Source organism: Argiope bruennichi, chromosome 10, assembly GCF_947563725.1.
Source record: "Argiope bruennichi chromosome 10, qqArgBrue1.1, whole genome shotgun sequence".
NCBI classification, from domain to species: domain Eukaryota; kingdom Metazoa; phylum Arthropoda; class Arachnida; order Araneae; family Araneidae; genus Argiope; species Argiope bruennichi.
In genome coordinates this window covers 67,960,553-67,978,609 of record NC_079160.1, presented here as the reverse complement: position 1 = coordinate 67,978,609, position 18,057 = coordinate 67,960,553, and the positions used below count along the sequence as shown (strand labels likewise).

Sequence of the window (18,057 nt, the reverse complement as noted above, 5' to 3'; positions counted from 1 at the left end):
CCATTCTCTCTCAACTTTAAGAATACTGCAACTGCCCTTTAATATCTCAGCCTACAGTTCTTCAGTGGCACTTTTTGGACGCGATTTGCGCTCAAAGACCGTTTCAACTTCGCAGACAATTTTCCGAATTCCAAGTTTTAATAAAATAAGAGATTGTTTTTTTGCGCTTCTATTTCTTTTTCCATGGTATATTTGTGGGTTTAGCATTCTAATAAAAATGTTCAATCATTAACGCTCTTATTTGTTAAGATAGCAGAGATTGAATGACGAATCCATTTCCAAACAAGTGTTTTAACCCTTTAAAGGTCCATTTTTTTCTAGTCATATTATGTTAAAATATTTTTAGGCTTGAAATTAGAATAAGAAAAGGGATTCATTTAGCTTATTAGATAAATTTAATTTGATTCATTAATTAATTTGGTTAATTAATAATTTGGTTAATTTGTTAAGTAACAAATCAAGGCACATCATTTTGTCTGAGATAAAGAACTAAAGCATCTAAGTTTCTGACTTACTAAAAAAATGTGTCAGAACTTATGCCAACCTACATAATTTCATACAAAGATTGATAAATTTGGTGGGAAGAATACTTCCCACGGCCCTAGAAAGGGTTAATGGAAGCCTGATTTGCATAAAACGACTCAGTATGATGTGTGAGAACCCTCTTTCGGTTACTTTTAGAATCAGGCTTCTTTTTTAATAAAAAGGGGGGGTGGGAGAATAGAATGACCCGTTAATTATATATGCGCAAACCAAAATTTTTTCCGAGCACTTCATTTATTATGACTTTTTGAAGTTTGCCGAATTTATAAAGCATTTCGTATATTCAAGATTTTGTAAAGACACACCAAAGTTGACTCAAGAACCACTATTGGGAATCTACCCAGAATTTGGAAAAAGTTATTATATTTTATGAATTAATAAATTCATATGTGTATGATCGAAAAGAGAAAGAGAGAATAGAATTCTCTTGGACGGAACCTGCATAAAATTTGACAGCATCTATAATTTTGGTGTAATGTCCCCATAACAAATCTCACTCTTTAGCTAGTTGTAGCTTTGAATGATTGAGCAAACATACAGAAAAAGAAAAAAAAATAACTTGTAATTTTTTAATTTTTATTCATTCATTTATTTATTATATTATATTATTATTATTAATTTAGGCATGGCCAGTTTGACCAGACAGCTAATTAAGCTGTAAGCTAGGAACATTCTTGATAGAAGAGGCAGTTAACCAATATAGTAATAAGATTCTAAGTCAATATAGTAAATTTTTTAAATCAGTGAAAAATTTACTATATTGACTCATTTAAATTTGAACCAAAAATTGATTTAATTTTATATATGCTAAAAGAAACAAAATGTTTGGGCTTCTATAACAAGACAGAGACCGGTATTTCTATATTAAAAAGAATTAAAAAATATTTAAGATCGTCATTAGAGCAACCTAGGGGTGGATCCTAGTACAGCCCACCTCTTGGCGTCTTTTTGAATTCTCGCCAAAGGAGTGGCGATAACGTCGCCAATGTGGCAACCTAGACGGATTTTATTTATTATATTTATTATTATTTCTAGCCTTTCAAGTATCGTTTTTTAATTGAAAAATAATAATAATAACAAATATTCAATTAGTAGTCAAATTGGCGAGATTTCAAATAAGTCGCCAAGAGGTGGGCCCATCTAGGATTTTACCCAACCTAGATTGAACGATTTGTTTTACCGAAAGAATATGACATTTCAGAAAATACTGATAAAAAATATTGAAGAATTAGCCACAAAAACATGTTGTAAAATATTTAAATAAATATATACATGACAACCAAATAAGTAATTTAAAAATTTATAATTATTATTATCTAATGATATAAAACTTTTTTTATATTATAACTTAAAATTCCTATTTTTATAATAAATATATAGCTTTAAAAACATATAAATGATATACATAGTGTGTATATATATATATATGCTTTATTATATAAAGTTAGACATTCTACTGTATTTTTATTCTAAATATATAGAATAAAATAAAAGAAATACTTTTTTTTTATCAAATAACCGTTAAATTTCATCATTGTTCCACCACAGTTGAGGGAAGTTGGTCAAATAAAATAAGATTGGAATAAGAAAACATGCAACTTTTTTCACTCTATTATTATTTTCTATTATGTAGGTATTTTCGTTGAGCCACAAGCGCTCCAATTCATAGTTATGATCATAATAGGGCGCCTATTATAGTCATAATTACTTGAATCTAGATGCTCAAAATTAAAACCATTTGTTACCTAGGGTAGTCTAAAACAATAAACTTAAATAAAATCTCGAAATTGAATTTTTTAGCGATTACAAAATTTTTTCCTTTATATATAAGATACCAATAATGCAATAAACATAATAATTACAAAATAATAACAATTAAAAGTGTCTAATTTTTACTCACACATTCGGCCACCTTCGATTGAGACCCTGTTGAGGCCTCGGACTTCTTGGACTACTTCCAAGATGCTCATGCTACAAGAGAAACAATAAGTGATTACAAGGTGCAATAAAACAGACGGAGCGCAGAAATCATTTCCACATGCATTTGCTTTTCTATGACAATGCCACTCGACTACTAGCAATGCTGCCTACTTGCTATTCTTATGACGGAAATATTTCACTCACATTCTTCCAGCGTCTTTAAGAACATCTTCATTTCGTCCCTTTTTAATTTCATTGCACGTTAATGCCAAAATAGCGAAAATAAAACTAGGTACAAGTCGAGACAGTAAAATAAACAATGCGAGTATCATAATAAACAAGAAAATTTATGTAATATATCGTTTTATGGAGTTGATTTAAAAATCAAGTTATTGTTTTTATATTGTAATAATAAAAATTATCGAACACTGGAATCAGTGTTTAATATGAATTCAGGTTCAAAATTCCATACCAAGCATTTAATAACAAAATTGATTAATAGAATTCCTTGAATATTTAATATTTGAAATGGCAAAAAAAGAAAAAAAAAATGAATTTATTTTCATTTACAAGCAATAAAACTAAAGCAACCAGAACACAATAGATAGTTGACAACTATATAGATTTTTAAAAAAAATTTGAGTAATAACTTTTTTTTAAATCTAACAATACAACCACAGAGAAGTATTTTGGTTTAGCTTTTAAAGTTTAATCTTTTTAAGAAAGTATGTACTAAATAAAAGAATTGTTGCTTTTTTTCCTTATTACTCAAACGAAATTCATTTTTATAACGCTGAGTAAAGCATTAAAAGTTAATAAGACTGATATTTATTTTGTAGTGAAACAAATGTCATCACAAAATTCCTTAAAAATTTTGCACCTACAACTTTGAAGATCTTTGTTGAATTTTTTTGAAATAACATTATCATTTTGAGCAAAATCAGGGTTTCTTTAAGAAAATATTTATTAAAGCAATCATTGCATTCGTTTCGGAGATTTCAGCAAGGTAATTAAATATATAGTAATTTCAAAATAATCACCAAGTCTTAAACTATATTTTAAAGAACAAACAATGCAATATAAAAAAGCGAGACATTACAATTTTTCTGTACGCTTTTTCCTTTAAAAATTCTACCTTTTCTCCAAACTTATCATTATGGCAATTTAGTTCTCCTCAGAAGCATTGGAATATAACATTGTTTATAATGGAAAACGCATTGGTTATATGATTCGGGAGATCATTCATCTAAGCTGGCAATGGCGGTATACATATAACATAATGCTAGGTTATCTAACCAATTGGACGTGCGTAAGATGGAAGGAAAAGAGGGGTAAAAAACCAAAAAATGATGATTTTGATGAGTAACATATTGGTCTTAACTAGTGAGTGGTCTTGAAGAGATCTTGGTACTTGTGAAGTGATTTATTATAGCGTGGATCTTGCCGCGAGAAAGGGTATCCGATGCAATTTTCCTATACCATTCTTTTTTGAGATTTATTTCTGGCTTTCTCATTTGAAATGGCAATGTCAGCAAACAATCGGTGGTATAGTGAACTGGTGATGCTATCTCCCCAAAAACTATAGTATAGAGTGTTGGCCAGATGGAATCTATGTAAGTATGTTGGGAATGGGTCGTATCCAGTGAAGAACAGGACATCCGCTCTGTTCTAGTTGGCCGTGCGGGTTGAAACTTTGGGTATCTATCATATTAAGAATATGGCCTATTTCACCTTCTTCCCATCTTTTATGCCATTTCGTCACCATCTCTATTTGAAGGATGTTCTTCAGATGACATCTTGGAAACTTAACTAAATTTCGATCATGATTAGCAACTAGTCATTGTTTTTGCTAACTTTTCCGGCGCTACATTTCCATAACAACATATATGTGCATTGATCCATGAGGTATGAAAGTGATGATTTCCAAGAAGAAAAGAGAATATGAGTCTCTCGCCAGTTGGCTGTTGGATTACAGAATTTTTAAAGTTACCGACAAAGAAAAAGACACAAACTGTAAGACCAGAAGACATATAAGGGCATTTAAAGAAATCTAAATCGTTAGCATCACATCGGCCAACCTAACACTTTTTGAAACAACAAACCTCTTTTTCCCTTTTACTCTCTACGGGAGAATTAATTTGCAATCCTTATGGTAATTTACGTAAGAAAAGGAAAATGGAGATAAAATCTTAACATTTACATTTCCAGTTTTCGATTAACATTGAAGAGTTAATTAAATTTTTCAAGTAACAGCTTTTCAAAACTTGATGATTATTTTGTAGTTACTCAGTTAAATTAAAAATAATCACAACACATTTAAAAATAACTCACAATTTTTATCGCAGATTACATAAGCAGCAAATTTGATTTCAAAACTAGGAATAATATCCAAATATCATGATAGTAACTGGACAAATTAGATATTGCATTCAAAATCATAATAAAAGAACAATTGTTCATATGGCTGAAAATTAATTTATAGTAAAAAACTGAAGATTGGGAATAGATAAGATATGGCTTACGGTTCATTATTTTTTAATTTTATTGTTTAATAAGAATACATTTCAGAAAAAATGTAGAAAAACATCCAACAATAATCACAGCAATACGGGTATAGGGAAAATAAGTAAAGTTCGAAAATTTTTCATGCATTTAAAGATAGAATGAAAGCAAAACAGCGCTCTCTATTACAAGATCAGGATTGTGTCGACATGGTTCAAAGAATGTGATTCAAACAGTACCTGTTGCGCTGGCAGCTTAATTCAGTCGATTATATGGAGATGCTAAAATACACTTTTGAAAAGTGTACGTATACCCAATATTCCAGTACATAATTTACGCGAATCGGCAAACCTGAGAAATTTGAGTGCTTTGCTTTACTTCTAGACAAAAAATTCGCGAAGTGCATTAAAAAAGTTTTAAAAAGTTATAATAATGCTTAGGCTCTACAGTGTATAAAAATGATAATTTTATTTCATTCGAGATACCATTTGAAATGACATTAAGTGAATGATTTTTATCCAGAAAAGTTTTCAAGATTACATGAGCAGATATGTTGAAAATGAAAATATATGAACATGCTCTCCAAACTCAAGGTAACCAAAATAATAGTTTTATAAATTTAAGTTGAATTGATGAAGACAACTCCTTAAACTTTTTTTTGAGGTTCAAATGGCCACTACTCATAACTCAGCATATATTTAAGAAGTAATACTTTTGCTAAGAGTTTAAAAGCATATATGGAATTATTAAATCTGATATATAGATTTGTTGTTTAAAATTATCCGCATAAGGAACTTTATGCTGGTACTCAATAGTTTTTTAGGCCGGGATAGCCTGGTTGGTAGGGCTTTGGGCTCGCATGCCGTAGGTTGCGAATTCGAACCCCGCCGGCTGAAGACTCTCCGTGTGTGTGGTGGATGGCACACGTATAAATCTGTCGTGGTCACACATGTCGACAGTAATTCCACTGGGGGTATCGGTTCGGAGGTGATCGTTCTCTGATTCAGGTCTAAATTACGATCTGTGGATGACTGAATGAAGTGCATGAATGAAGTCAAAACCCGTAAAAAGGGTTGTGACGCGTGAGTAGCTACATTCTACTCTTGGTCCTAGTTGGCGCTACTGAAAAAACAAAAGATGCTCGTTCGGCTTAAATCTCTGACAGATAACTGTCAGCGGGCTTGTAAAGTGCCATCAGTCACAACACAACAACACAATAATTTTAATAAAGTTACAAACAAAAATGTCTAAGTGCGGAATTTAGGATACCAGAGCGTGCTTACTAGCCGGAGGAGTCGCAACAGTGGTCTTGTTATCAGGGGGGTATAGACAACACAAAAGATAGTAATAGGGGACGAGGGCCGTGAAGGGAAAGCATTAGAATTTCCATATTTCTATTTAAAGCCAGATATAATAAAGGGGGTGAAAAAATGAAAAACATTCCTTTGCATCAATTACTCTTTTTAAGTAATTAATAACGAATGGAATCGCAAAACTTACAATATTCATTGGATGATGCTCATTTCCATTAGGGATAGTGCTATAGATAGCAATGGACAATGCGCATGCGCAACCTTATGGAAAAAAATATATATATATTTTTTGGACAGTCCTCTTTCGATAGTGCATTAACCCACATCAGGTTATGAATGATTATCTCAGTTCAAACTGTTATTTTTGGTTACCTCGCCACCCTGAATGTATACAATTATTAACTATTGGAAGACAAAAACAGTTCTTTTCTATCAGTATCAAGGTTTCACGGCCGTCTTCTAAGTATGTTATTTTGCTTTGAGAGACAATAAAAACTTATGAAGTTCTGATACACAATATTTACTTTTGAAATTAAAATTCTTCATTGTAGTTATAAATGAAATACACAAAGTAATTTGCCATATCTTCTCATTAAACCAAGAGTTATTTATTTCAATACATGGTTAACGGGTTTCAAATTAATAATGTATAAACAGCAAAATTAAAAATATATGTGAACAGGACGATTCAGAAGTCCGGAGCAACTTCAAATATCAATAATAGGGCGATTTCCAACATCGAAAAAATGTGTGTCATTTCCACACAAAACATGGGATAACAGCTTTTAAGATTCATTTTGACATCCGTCACTCAGGGGCTCTGTTATCAACTTTAAGCCGTTACTCATAGATTTAGTTTAGTTTCATAATATTTATGCCTCATTAAATAAAGGATATTTTTGAGACGGACTTAGTAATTTAGAATAATTATAACCCCTAAGAGGGAACCACACAGCCCAAAACTTCCTCACCACATTAACGGAAGGACATTTAATACCAATGTATTTAACATGCACTATTCCTCTTTATATGGCGGTTCTTCGGTGAAACCGGGTTTCGAATCTGTAACCCTCCAGTCTTGAAGACGACACCTTACCATTAGCCAACGGCGATCTGTCGTAACTCCGACTGATAACCTTTTCATATGCTTTCATATGCAAAGTATAAAATTAAAAGTATAAAATTAACAACTGTAAAGCCACCAGGTGGTTTAAATTGTAAACTATGCTACTAATAAATACAAAAATACAAAAAAAAAAACGGCTTTTTTCCCATTATTTCCATTTAATCATTATTTTTATCTTTATTTGCCTGGGGATTTTTGATTTTTAAAATTGCCACGGAGTGTTTAATCAGCATGCTCTTGGCATAGTAACCGCTTGGCGTAATAACAAAAATCGAAAAAGCGTAATTGATTTTCAGATAGCTGCATAGATTGCACATGGTGAAAAATAAGCATTTTCATCATGTAATCTTTATCTGGCTCAGTACTAATATTTAAAATTTTTTTTATTTCAAAGTGAAATTTGGTGATTTCACTGAAGGTATCTTTGAACGTAAGAAATTTTTTCAGATTATAATCATCTATCTAAATTGAGGCTGAGGTTATGAAACGAGGATAAGCGTGCATTGTGTTAATCAAAAGCCCATCTGTATTAGTGATGAGTAAATTCATTATCTTTTTACGCAGTGGTGCATGCGTTAACTTAGCGGTGAGATATAAACAACATGCGATAAACGTATTAATCAGCCATACCAGATCATCCATGGAATCCCAAAAATCGCTCCAAAACTGAAAGGAACAATATCTTCATTACTTATTAATACATATTTAAAGGCCTACTAGGTTAGCAAAATTATTTTGTCAAAGTTTTAATGCTTACGTTATTTGCTTATCTTATTCTAGTAGTGAATTTTGATTATTTTACAGCTCAAAGTAGAAATGCACTCTACTTAATTTTACGAATATAAATTTATGATTTTCGGTAAATATCTCTTATAAATTTGGATTAAATTATCGAATAATAATAAGAATTGTCATTTAGTTGATTTTAAATTGGATTAAATCTTTAGTGATGGAATGATATATAATTTGCTTACTTTCTGAAATTCTTTTTCAGCAAGTGAGGATTTCCCGGGTTCGTATTCGGCGATGCTTCGGGGTTCCACCCTGTACACTTCTTTGGTATCATGACGTACAACATTAGAATCGGCATTGATCCTAAAAAAGTAAAAATAAAATTAAAAAATATATATATAACTTTTGATACCACCCCCACACTGTTTCGTTTTATTCCCATTTTCTTCTCTGTGCTTCTTCGGGCGATGACTTCTAACGATCCTGCCCTTTATTAGCCAGATAGGAGAATCGGGTTTATGGCGGATATTGGCGCCAACTTCTAACTTTTTGTTGGCGATAAGTTGCCGAATGTGACAACCTTCTTCATTACTTTCTAATAATGCTACAAGCGAAAAATGGATGCCTTCAAAAGCGATAAAGTGACAATTTTCTATCCGTGTATTTTGAGACTTCAAAAACCTAAAACCGAAACTTCATGTTCTCATATGATAATAAATAAAACGTACAGTGATTTCATAAACATTTTACAAATATCATTATTATTTGTATATATAGTGCTGAATGTTTGGTCGTATTTTTACACAAATTTATAGTTTTAATTTGATTTTAATAAAAACTTAAAATATGTGCTTCTCCAAATATGCAAAAGATCACTGTCAACTTTTTAAAGCTCTAAAGCGTTAGCTAACATATGTTAATTAAACCTTAAGCAAATTTTCGGTGTTTTTCATCCAAATCTTCAAAAAATATTCTCTCATAAAAATGACTTTTAGCCTAGCTTAAAATACAAAAATCTATTTTTTTATAATACTAAAATCCGGAATCCTTTTTTTATAATTTAATTTTTGTACAATCATTACAGTTTTTTTTCCTCTAAAATTTTAATGTATTTTTTAAATTTAATTTTATGTGCAAAATATGTAACAATGTGCTTATTGTTATCCAAGATAATGTTAATCAATGTTTTTCAAGAAGTTATTCAATGTTTTATTGAAATTCAAGATAATTTCATACTTTCATCAAATCATTCGATCATATACTTTTGTCAATGTTAAAATTGATATAAAAATAATTGCTTTCTGAGAGAATTAACCTCAAAATAGGATCACTTCCACTTTAATTTCGTAATATATATACTTTTTAATTTTTACGTGCAGTAACTTATAGTAAATTTATTTTATAAAATTAATGACTTTCAATCGTATTAAATAACAAGATAAAATTTTAAATAAATGCATTCCACAATGACATTTTAAAAGTTAGGAAAGCCAATATTCTGAATAAACAACTAGTTGCTAAAGAAGGCTAGTTACTCATTATAATAATTATTGAATGCATTTTACTTTTTCATATATAGCATCTGCACCTCGTAACTGTCAATATCTGATTCGAATGTGATAATTACAAACTGTGTTATGCCATAAATTACACACAAATATTGGTACCAGAATATGAGATGTCATGACTATTTATACAGATAATCGTTTGGTAATAATTTATTAAATGCAACGAAATCTCAATTATCTGTATTTCATTTACTTGAAGCTTTGAGTAAAAAATAAGAAATAACCCACAAATTAATTATTGCCATAAAAGCGTGTAAAGACAACGAAATAAACAATTTTGTTTGATATGATGAAGAAGCGATATTTTGATATAATAGGTAAATATACAAAGAATAACCAAAATTGTTTTGGTAGAAATTAAATTAATATTTTATTAACAAATTTCGTTTTTTTCTTCTTTTTTTCCTTCAATTAACCAGCGATTCGATTATCCGGATCAAGTCTGACTCTATTTGATTCGAATAATTAGAGTTGCATTGTAGTTCATTTCATATTAATTAAGTATATGAAATTATTTTTATTTCGAACATCGGGTGTATCAACTAGTTTTCAATTAAATTCAAAGTGATTCTGACAATGATATTGAGAAGAATGAGTAAATATTTGTTGTTAGTAAGGTTTTAACCTACACGCCAACAGATGCACTGTATATACATGTATATACATGCTGTATATACTGTATATACATGCTGTATATACTGTATATACATGTATATACACTGTATATACATGCTCTTCTACTTTCCAAACCTCCACATGAAATGTTTTGGAAAGTAGAAGAGCACATAGACACTACAAGAATAAATATTGGGAATGCAACCGGGTGTTTTATGAAGTGAAACATAGAAAATACAAAGTAAAATTTCGTCTATAAATATATCAAAACCAAAGATTAATTTTAAAAAAAATTCAAGCACTGAAAAGTAAAGATAATTACCACAGAACGATTCTATTTTTTTAATATCCTTCCTTTTTCTTTTCCCATTTCTTCCATGTCTTTAGGTATTTATTGATATTGATTTTTTCTATGTATTTTTTCCCGTTATTCAATCAATATTTAAGTTTATTCAATTTCTGTTAATCTGTTTGTTCTTATGTATATATTAGATAACGTATGATAAGGATATAATAATGCAAAAATATATGAGAAATTCCAGACATTTTCAATGCTATTCATTTTTTTAATTGTGCAAATGAATATCAGAAGATAACTTTACCGTGACAAATCGGAGGATGTGTCCGTTGTATAAGACACTGACTTCTCAGGCTTACGTCTGTAGTCTGTTGCATACTTCGATTTTATTTTATCTGTAAGAAAATCAGAAAATTCAGCATTTGAAAAAAAAAACAAAAAAACCCGACAGATCTTTGAGTTTTGATGACGATGAGACACTCTATGGTAAGTTGTATATGAAACTATTCAATGCATGATACTTTTACAGGCTATTACTTATTTTATAAGACTCACTGTTCAGGTTTAATAAAATACAGATGTATTCAACAAAGATTACATATTCGAAAAAAAAAACCACTCCAGTAAATAAACACAATTTTACCTCGTACATTTTTCAAAATTTCAGAAAAATTGCAAAGTAAACGGCGAGAAACAATATACATAGATAAAAATACCCAGAAAAAATGAAGAAAATATTTCACAAATGCTCTTATAAGCCTTATAAAGCATGCATATCATAAAGCATTTTTGTTCTTATTCCTAATACTTACCCGAAATAGAGACTCGAGGCCAATTAATTGCTAGTATTCTACTCTGCATTTAAAATTATTCTAATCTCTTAGTTAGGAAAAGGGTAGTTAAAATTTAGTTTAGTTTATTAATATTAAAGCCCTATTTCAAAGCAACACTAGGGCTATTTTTGGGACGGATCTCGAAATTTGGAACCGCGGACAGACGATGAGGATGACACCTGAGTTGGCATCTCCCCCCCTTTCGAAACATCCACATCACATCAACGGGAAAGGGTAGCTAAAATATCATGCAATATATTCTTTTTATTTATTTTTCTTTAATACGTCCACTTTTAGGATAGGGAATTGCCTCAGATTCAATAAATGTTCTTTCTCTATATGAAACATTTAAATTTTAATCATTCGTATAGCATCTACAATAAATTCGTATAGCACCAAATAAGTAAACTCGATGACAGTCATGGTGTGTATGGATGAAGCACACGAAATTACATGATCGTCAATCTCCGAAGCCTGATAATGACTATCCCTTATACCTGACGATGCTTGATGTCAAAATAAATAAAGTCTTCCTATGGTAGTAGTTTCTTTTTTTCGTTTAAAAATATTTCAGCTATTGAGGGTTATTACTGCCGAGATAGCCAAACACCTCGTCGTGGAGAAGAGGGAAAAGCTCACCGTTTATAATTCCAAATTAATTTCTGTTTGCATTTCTTATTTTTTATGTCATCTATTTGTCTTTGAAGATCGCACAAATTATCGGAACTATCCCTTACCCCCGACTTCTATATATGGCACAAATATGATACTATTTTTACTTCGATTATTTTTCCCCGCTCGAAATGCATGGAGCAGTTCAAACAACGGTAAGCTGAAACTTTTATAAACGTAAAACTTAGGATTTTAATATATTGCTGATACAAGAAATGTGAGTGGACCATAAGAAAAGTTGTAAATGTTAAAGAGGGAATAGTAAAAAAAAGACAGGTGTAGAGTTTAATCAGAGGCAGATGCCTAGATAGATTAGGCAGCTGCCTAGAGTCGCTGTGTTGAGAAGAAAGTTCGATTGAAAAAATACGAATAGCTTACTTCCACGTAAATAAATTTATAACAATTATAAATTCAATAAGTTATAAAATATTAGAATAATGCTAACACTTTGTCAAGTACAATTGGTCATGTTCCTATTGTACTATTGTAAAAGCATTTATAAATACCAAATATGATATATGAATATATGAAATATATATATCAGCATATGAGATATGAAATGAATAGGAAATATATATATATATATATATATATATATATATATCAGTTGTATATGAATATGTTTGTCACAGAGTTTTAAGTCATAGAAACAAGAACTTTTCCATAAAATTAGGCAATTTGAGAAATCAATCTAAAATAAATCATTAAAATCCTGATTAACTTTAAAATGTGTTGAAATAAGAAATTAAATTTATCAAAAGAAGGACCACATAATACCCACTGCATAGGACTGAAAAATACCTCAATCCTCCTCTGGGGATAATAAATTTATATTCAGAAGTTCTATTCAACTTTATTTAAGAGAACTTAAATCAGCCAAGGAAATTTATTTTGATATCTGCAAGTCTTGGAGCTCAAATTTTTACTCGTAATTTTGTCAGAATATAATCTTATGTGTAAAATTTTCGATTTAAAAACAAAATAAATAAAAAAATTAACTAAGCATCAAATACAAACTGAATAAAGTATTATCAATAAAAAATGTCATGTAAAAATTTTATTTAAGTGCCGAATTATACAAAATTCAAATATAAATATTTTTTAATGTTAGCAATTTTTCTTTTTGCTCTGCTTTTCAAAGCGCTTTTAGTTGAATTTTCAATTTAATAAAATTTACTTACCTTTCCTTTCATATTCAGGTTCGGACATGTATCCACCAAGGTGCACAGTTTTAGCTAAGAAGTAATAACATTAATTAACGCGTATCACAAATAGCTTCAAAATTCAGAATCAGTAAACAATCACCATTGACATAAATTAAATGCTAAAAAATTTAATTTATTTTAATGCTTAACAATCATCTGACTATAAGATATATAACTGATTCAGTCCGATTATAATATATAGCAAAATGCACGAAATTATAAATTCGCTGTATGATACAGGACAATACAATACAATAAAAAAAACTTTACAATAAAGAAATTCTTACTTAGTATAAAAGTACTTTAAACATTGTGAGCATTTTTTAAAAAAATGCAAATAATGAATTTCTTTATGAAGACTTTCATTTGATCCGAAGACATAGAGGAATTCGATTTTAAAAACATTTTTAAAATTATGTACTTATTGAGATAATGTTATTTTATTTTGGTATGTAATATTAATTTGCTAAATTAGGAAAAAAATATTAAATGATAGAAGAGTTTTGCAAATTATATTTTTTGTAGAGTATGAAATAGCGTAATTTCAGAAAAATTACGCAGACATTCTGCAACAAAAGCTTGTACTTAAATATAATACATAGTTTTTAAGTTTTAGATGTAATAAAAAAAACCTTACACGAAAAGATATGCGAATGGATGCATTTTTATAAAAATAATATCAGGAAATAAAAAAGAATTTTGCAAGACGATTTTTGCAAACGATTTTTATTAAGTGGACACTTGTATAAAAATGTTGCTTTGATAGATATTATCAGCAAAATAGGCAACAAAAAAAAAGTTTCAATGCAGAATTTAACTCTGGTCTATAATACTTTTACATTGCAAATTATTTCGTTATAATTGTTTAAATTTATTTACACAATTTATTAAATGTGTTACGAAATATTTGAATAGTTTTTACATAGTTTTTTTTAAATTTAGAATGAGACCTATATTTAAAATTATTCATTCGACCTTTAATTGCTGGCAATCTTTTTTTTTTCTCCCTATAATTAAAATGACTGCCCATAAGAGTTTTTTCACTGCAGAATAAGGGCGCTTGCTGGAAACACACTTTACAATGTTACTTCATATTTAGTATTTATGCATATTAAAGAAAAACATAAAAAACCACGATCGAAAATGGCTGTTTTAATTGCAACATTATATATATTATTTGATAATGTCACGAAAAAAAATGTAAATCGAATCCCTGGTTACTGGTATTTCAGTAATCTTTTATACATGTATATTGGGATATTAAGGAGCTCTTTTCGTTTTGGACCACATGGATGTTTGCGATTACTAGCGATTCTGATAGCAATAATCGACACTAGAGTTTATCGAGTAACAGCTTGTCAAAAGATCATAACCGTTATTCTAGATTCTATGCGGGTTATTGTGAATTTTAACTGCTAATAGTAAAAACTTTTGTCCAAAATCCTGCTTTAATTAAAATTTTTATCTCCACGAATCAAAGAAACTCACTAAAGAAATGTTGAAATAATATATACGAAATATTGCACACTGATAATTTTCAAATACTTACTAGGCTCATTTGGGAATCTGGATCGATGCAAAGACTTGTACATTGTTTTATACCAATCACTGGCATATTCTTCTTTTACTCCCTAAGGAATAAAAAAGGTCATTAAAAAATTTTAGAGCTATTTTTTTAAATTTTATACATAGTCAAATGAGTTAACTGAAAAAGGTTTTTTTCTGCAGCAAATAAGAAAAAAAAATATTTTTTCATATATTCAGGTACTTCAACATTTCAGATATTGGAAGAGTGATCACTTCAATAAGGTAAGAAACGTCTAATTATCAGCTCTATGATAATTTGTGAAATTTAAATCATTAAATATTTTAAAGTAACAAAAAGACAGACTTCAAAAGTGAAAGAAATTCATCATCATACTATCAAGAAGCACAAATTACAAAGATTCAAAATTACTCGTATCTAGATTCATTTTTCAATAATTTATTTGATTCACAATATACATGATAAGTCACAGTTAGTGCGGTAATGATATGCATGTATATCTTCAAAAAATATTCTGTTAAGTTTGTCCCTCCGAAAACTTACTCATATATGTAATCTGTGTTTTGCTTCGTCATATAGTGTATATAATCAAAAATGTATATTTCAGCAACTCCTCTTTCCCTTTGATGAATTAGGTACAAAGATTTGACACAGATAAACACTTTTGAGTCAAAATGACACACGCAATTTCATTTATCTAGCTTGGAAGTTAGTTTTTTTTTTTTTGAACGCACAAATGACGCAAGCGTTCGCATAGAAACGAATAGGGAACACCAACAGTGACATGCGTCGATGGATTTGATCCAAATTTTCATTTTCCTTTACATTTCTCATAATGAAACAAAATGCCAAAATACACTGATCAAATTTGTGAATCAATAACTGCAATCACATACACAGAGACAGAATAGACAAGTAGACTGTCTATTGATGGATTTTAGTATAAAATGTCTTATCTAGAATTCTGTTGTAAAAAATCACATTGCAAACTCATGCGTCTAACTCGGTCTGTATTGAATTATTGTACTAATAGATTAATGGATAAATATAATTCTAAAAAAAAAACTTTTTTTTTAACTTTTCAAAAGTCTCTCGAGGGGCACCTCGAAATGAGGATGAGATGCTTCCGGAATGGTGGTTGGATCTCGCCACCCTGGAGGGTACACAAATAGGTGGAGGATCTGACTCCTCCCATCGATGACGGGACGTACTTCCTTCGGGGAGAGTTGTACCGTGGCCGGTGAAGGCCCTTAGGACTCAACCACAGTTCCCGCCAGTGTTGCTGTTGCGGCGGTCCGGTCAATTAGCCTTATGGTTTAAATCCGTGGGCCTCCGTGGCAGGTCGGTGAGTCAACTTTGACTTAACTTTTCGAAATCAGTAAGGTCTAAAAATGGATAATCATTAAAATCTCGACGTCATAATTTCAAGATTACAATATTTGCTTTTTGTTTCCTTCGCAAAGGGTAAGTAAAAATACGTAGCGATTAAAGAAATTATCAAATACCCTCAATAATTATAAAAACATCGAAGGATAATAATTATACATTTAATATTGAAGCAAAATCAGACAAGTATAATCAACAAACATTTTCGTCTGATCTCTGTTTTTTAGACGTAAAATGAAATGTTTTGAAAAAAGAAATTGCTGCAAGATATACAATATATATGTAAAAAATAATGTAAAATTTACATGAATAATTATAAAATATAACCCACATACTGTTCTGAGTCCAACAGGAATTCCATACTCAGTCGGTCCAATGCCATCGTACTTTGGAGGTGCTTTTATATTGTGCGTCGTGCTCTCTGTGGTCAAAGTGGGTACAGCGTAATAGCTATCGGTATGAACCTTATCACCCTCCACAGTCACCTTCTGGTCAATGAGAACAGCATTCCTTGGAATAGGGGCTGGAAAGAATACATTTAATAACATCACTTGGATATTAACATGCAGGATGATATAAAAGAAATGATAATTGTTAAAAACAAATTTGTTAGTGACTAATGATAGAAAGTCGCTGTGTGCACAGAAAAGATGGAAATCAAATCGAATATTTTTGGCAGGAAATCAAAATTTATTACCAAATCAGCTCTTTTAAATCATTTGGCAATTCTACAATTGTTCGATCGATGCGATGATTACATACAGAATAAGACAATGAGTAGAGTAACGGGTAGAAAATGTCCAATATATCATCCTCCATATAAGAAATAAAAAATAAACGAATAATTGCATTTTTCTTTTTTTTTAAAAAGCAATATTTAAATATTTTATGCTTTATTTCGTCAACAGAAATACTGATTAATACTGAGAAAAAGGGCGATTCAACCTCAGACAGCTGAGCGCCTGCATGGGGGAAGATACGTCGGACATTAGTAAATCATGACTTTGACAGCGTCTAACCTTATGTAACAAATACATCGCTTTGACAAGTACAGAACAATTTAGTGGTTTAAATTACATTACTAATTGATTCTAGTTTTAAAAAAATACTGTAACATTTTCGATTTTTTTTCTAATGACATTTTTTATTCTTATCTGTCTACATAATACCGATTTTTAAAATTATTCAGAGCGTTTTAATTACCTTGTATTCCTACATATATAATAAATACATTTCTCCCTCAGCTATAATTAATTCCTAATGAAATTGTTAACTATATCCGAAAACATACATGTAATGAATATTTTTAATGAGTTGATGTTTTTGCTTATATACTGCCAGCAATTTAAAAATGATGTAATTTTACAGTAAAATAAGAATTTTCAAAAATATATGGTTAATACAATTAAAATATAATATAAGTGAAGGATTTCTTATAAATTACTTTTAGTTAAAAAATTTAATATAACAAAGTTTTAATCAAACATTTTTGTAATTTATCGAGAAAATAGGAGCGAAAAATTTTAATCTAAATTTCTTTATGTTAATTAAGCAAAAATACTTGGCAGTAACGTAACATCTCAATTAAAATGTTCCGAAGGAATTTGCCATATAACTGCATTAACTTTTTTTTCTGTATCTTTAATTAATACTTCATTCGAATATTTTAATTTTTTTAAGTATATAAATATCTGGAAGATAATTTTTGGAATGAAAAAGAAGTCGTGTAAACAAGTTGTAACTGAAAAAGATAAATTAAGATAAATCATTTTCATCATCTCTATTTAAATGTATACAG

The 18,057-nt window shown here is 29.9% G+C and overlaps 1 protein-coding gene across 10 annotated transcripts in view; it reads right to left on the bottom strand.

Annotated features, from left to right (window-relative positions):
* Nucleotides 1–18,057, bottom strand: part of LOC129988941 (sorbin and SH3 domain-containing protein 1-like) — a 213,980-nt gene that overhangs the window by 33,537 nt on the left and 162,386 nt on the right. For 8 of the 10 annotated variants that reach the window (XM_056097227.1, XM_056097228.1, XM_056097226.1 and 5 more), the window contains 7 exons: nucleotides 16,595–16,782; nucleotides 14,877–14,958; nucleotides 13,304–13,357; nucleotides 10,922–11,012; nucleotides 8,379–8,499; nucleotides 8,035–8,070; nucleotides 2,444–2,514 (listed from right to left, as the gene is read on the bottom strand). In XM_056097227.1, coding sequence (XP_055953202.1) covers nucleotides 2,444–2,514; nucleotides 8,035–8,070; nucleotides 8,379–8,499; nucleotides 10,922–11,012; nucleotides 13,304–13,357; nucleotides 14,877–14,958; nucleotides 16,595–16,782 — 643 coding nt within the window. The remainder of the gene's footprint in view (nucleotides 1–2,443; nucleotides 2,515–8,034; nucleotides 8,071–8,378; nucleotides 8,500–10,921; nucleotides 11,013–13,303; nucleotides 13,358–14,876; nucleotides 14,959–16,594; nucleotides 16,783–18,057) is intronic. The other 2 variants (XM_056097229.1, XM_056097231.1) reach the window with 1 other exon arrangement.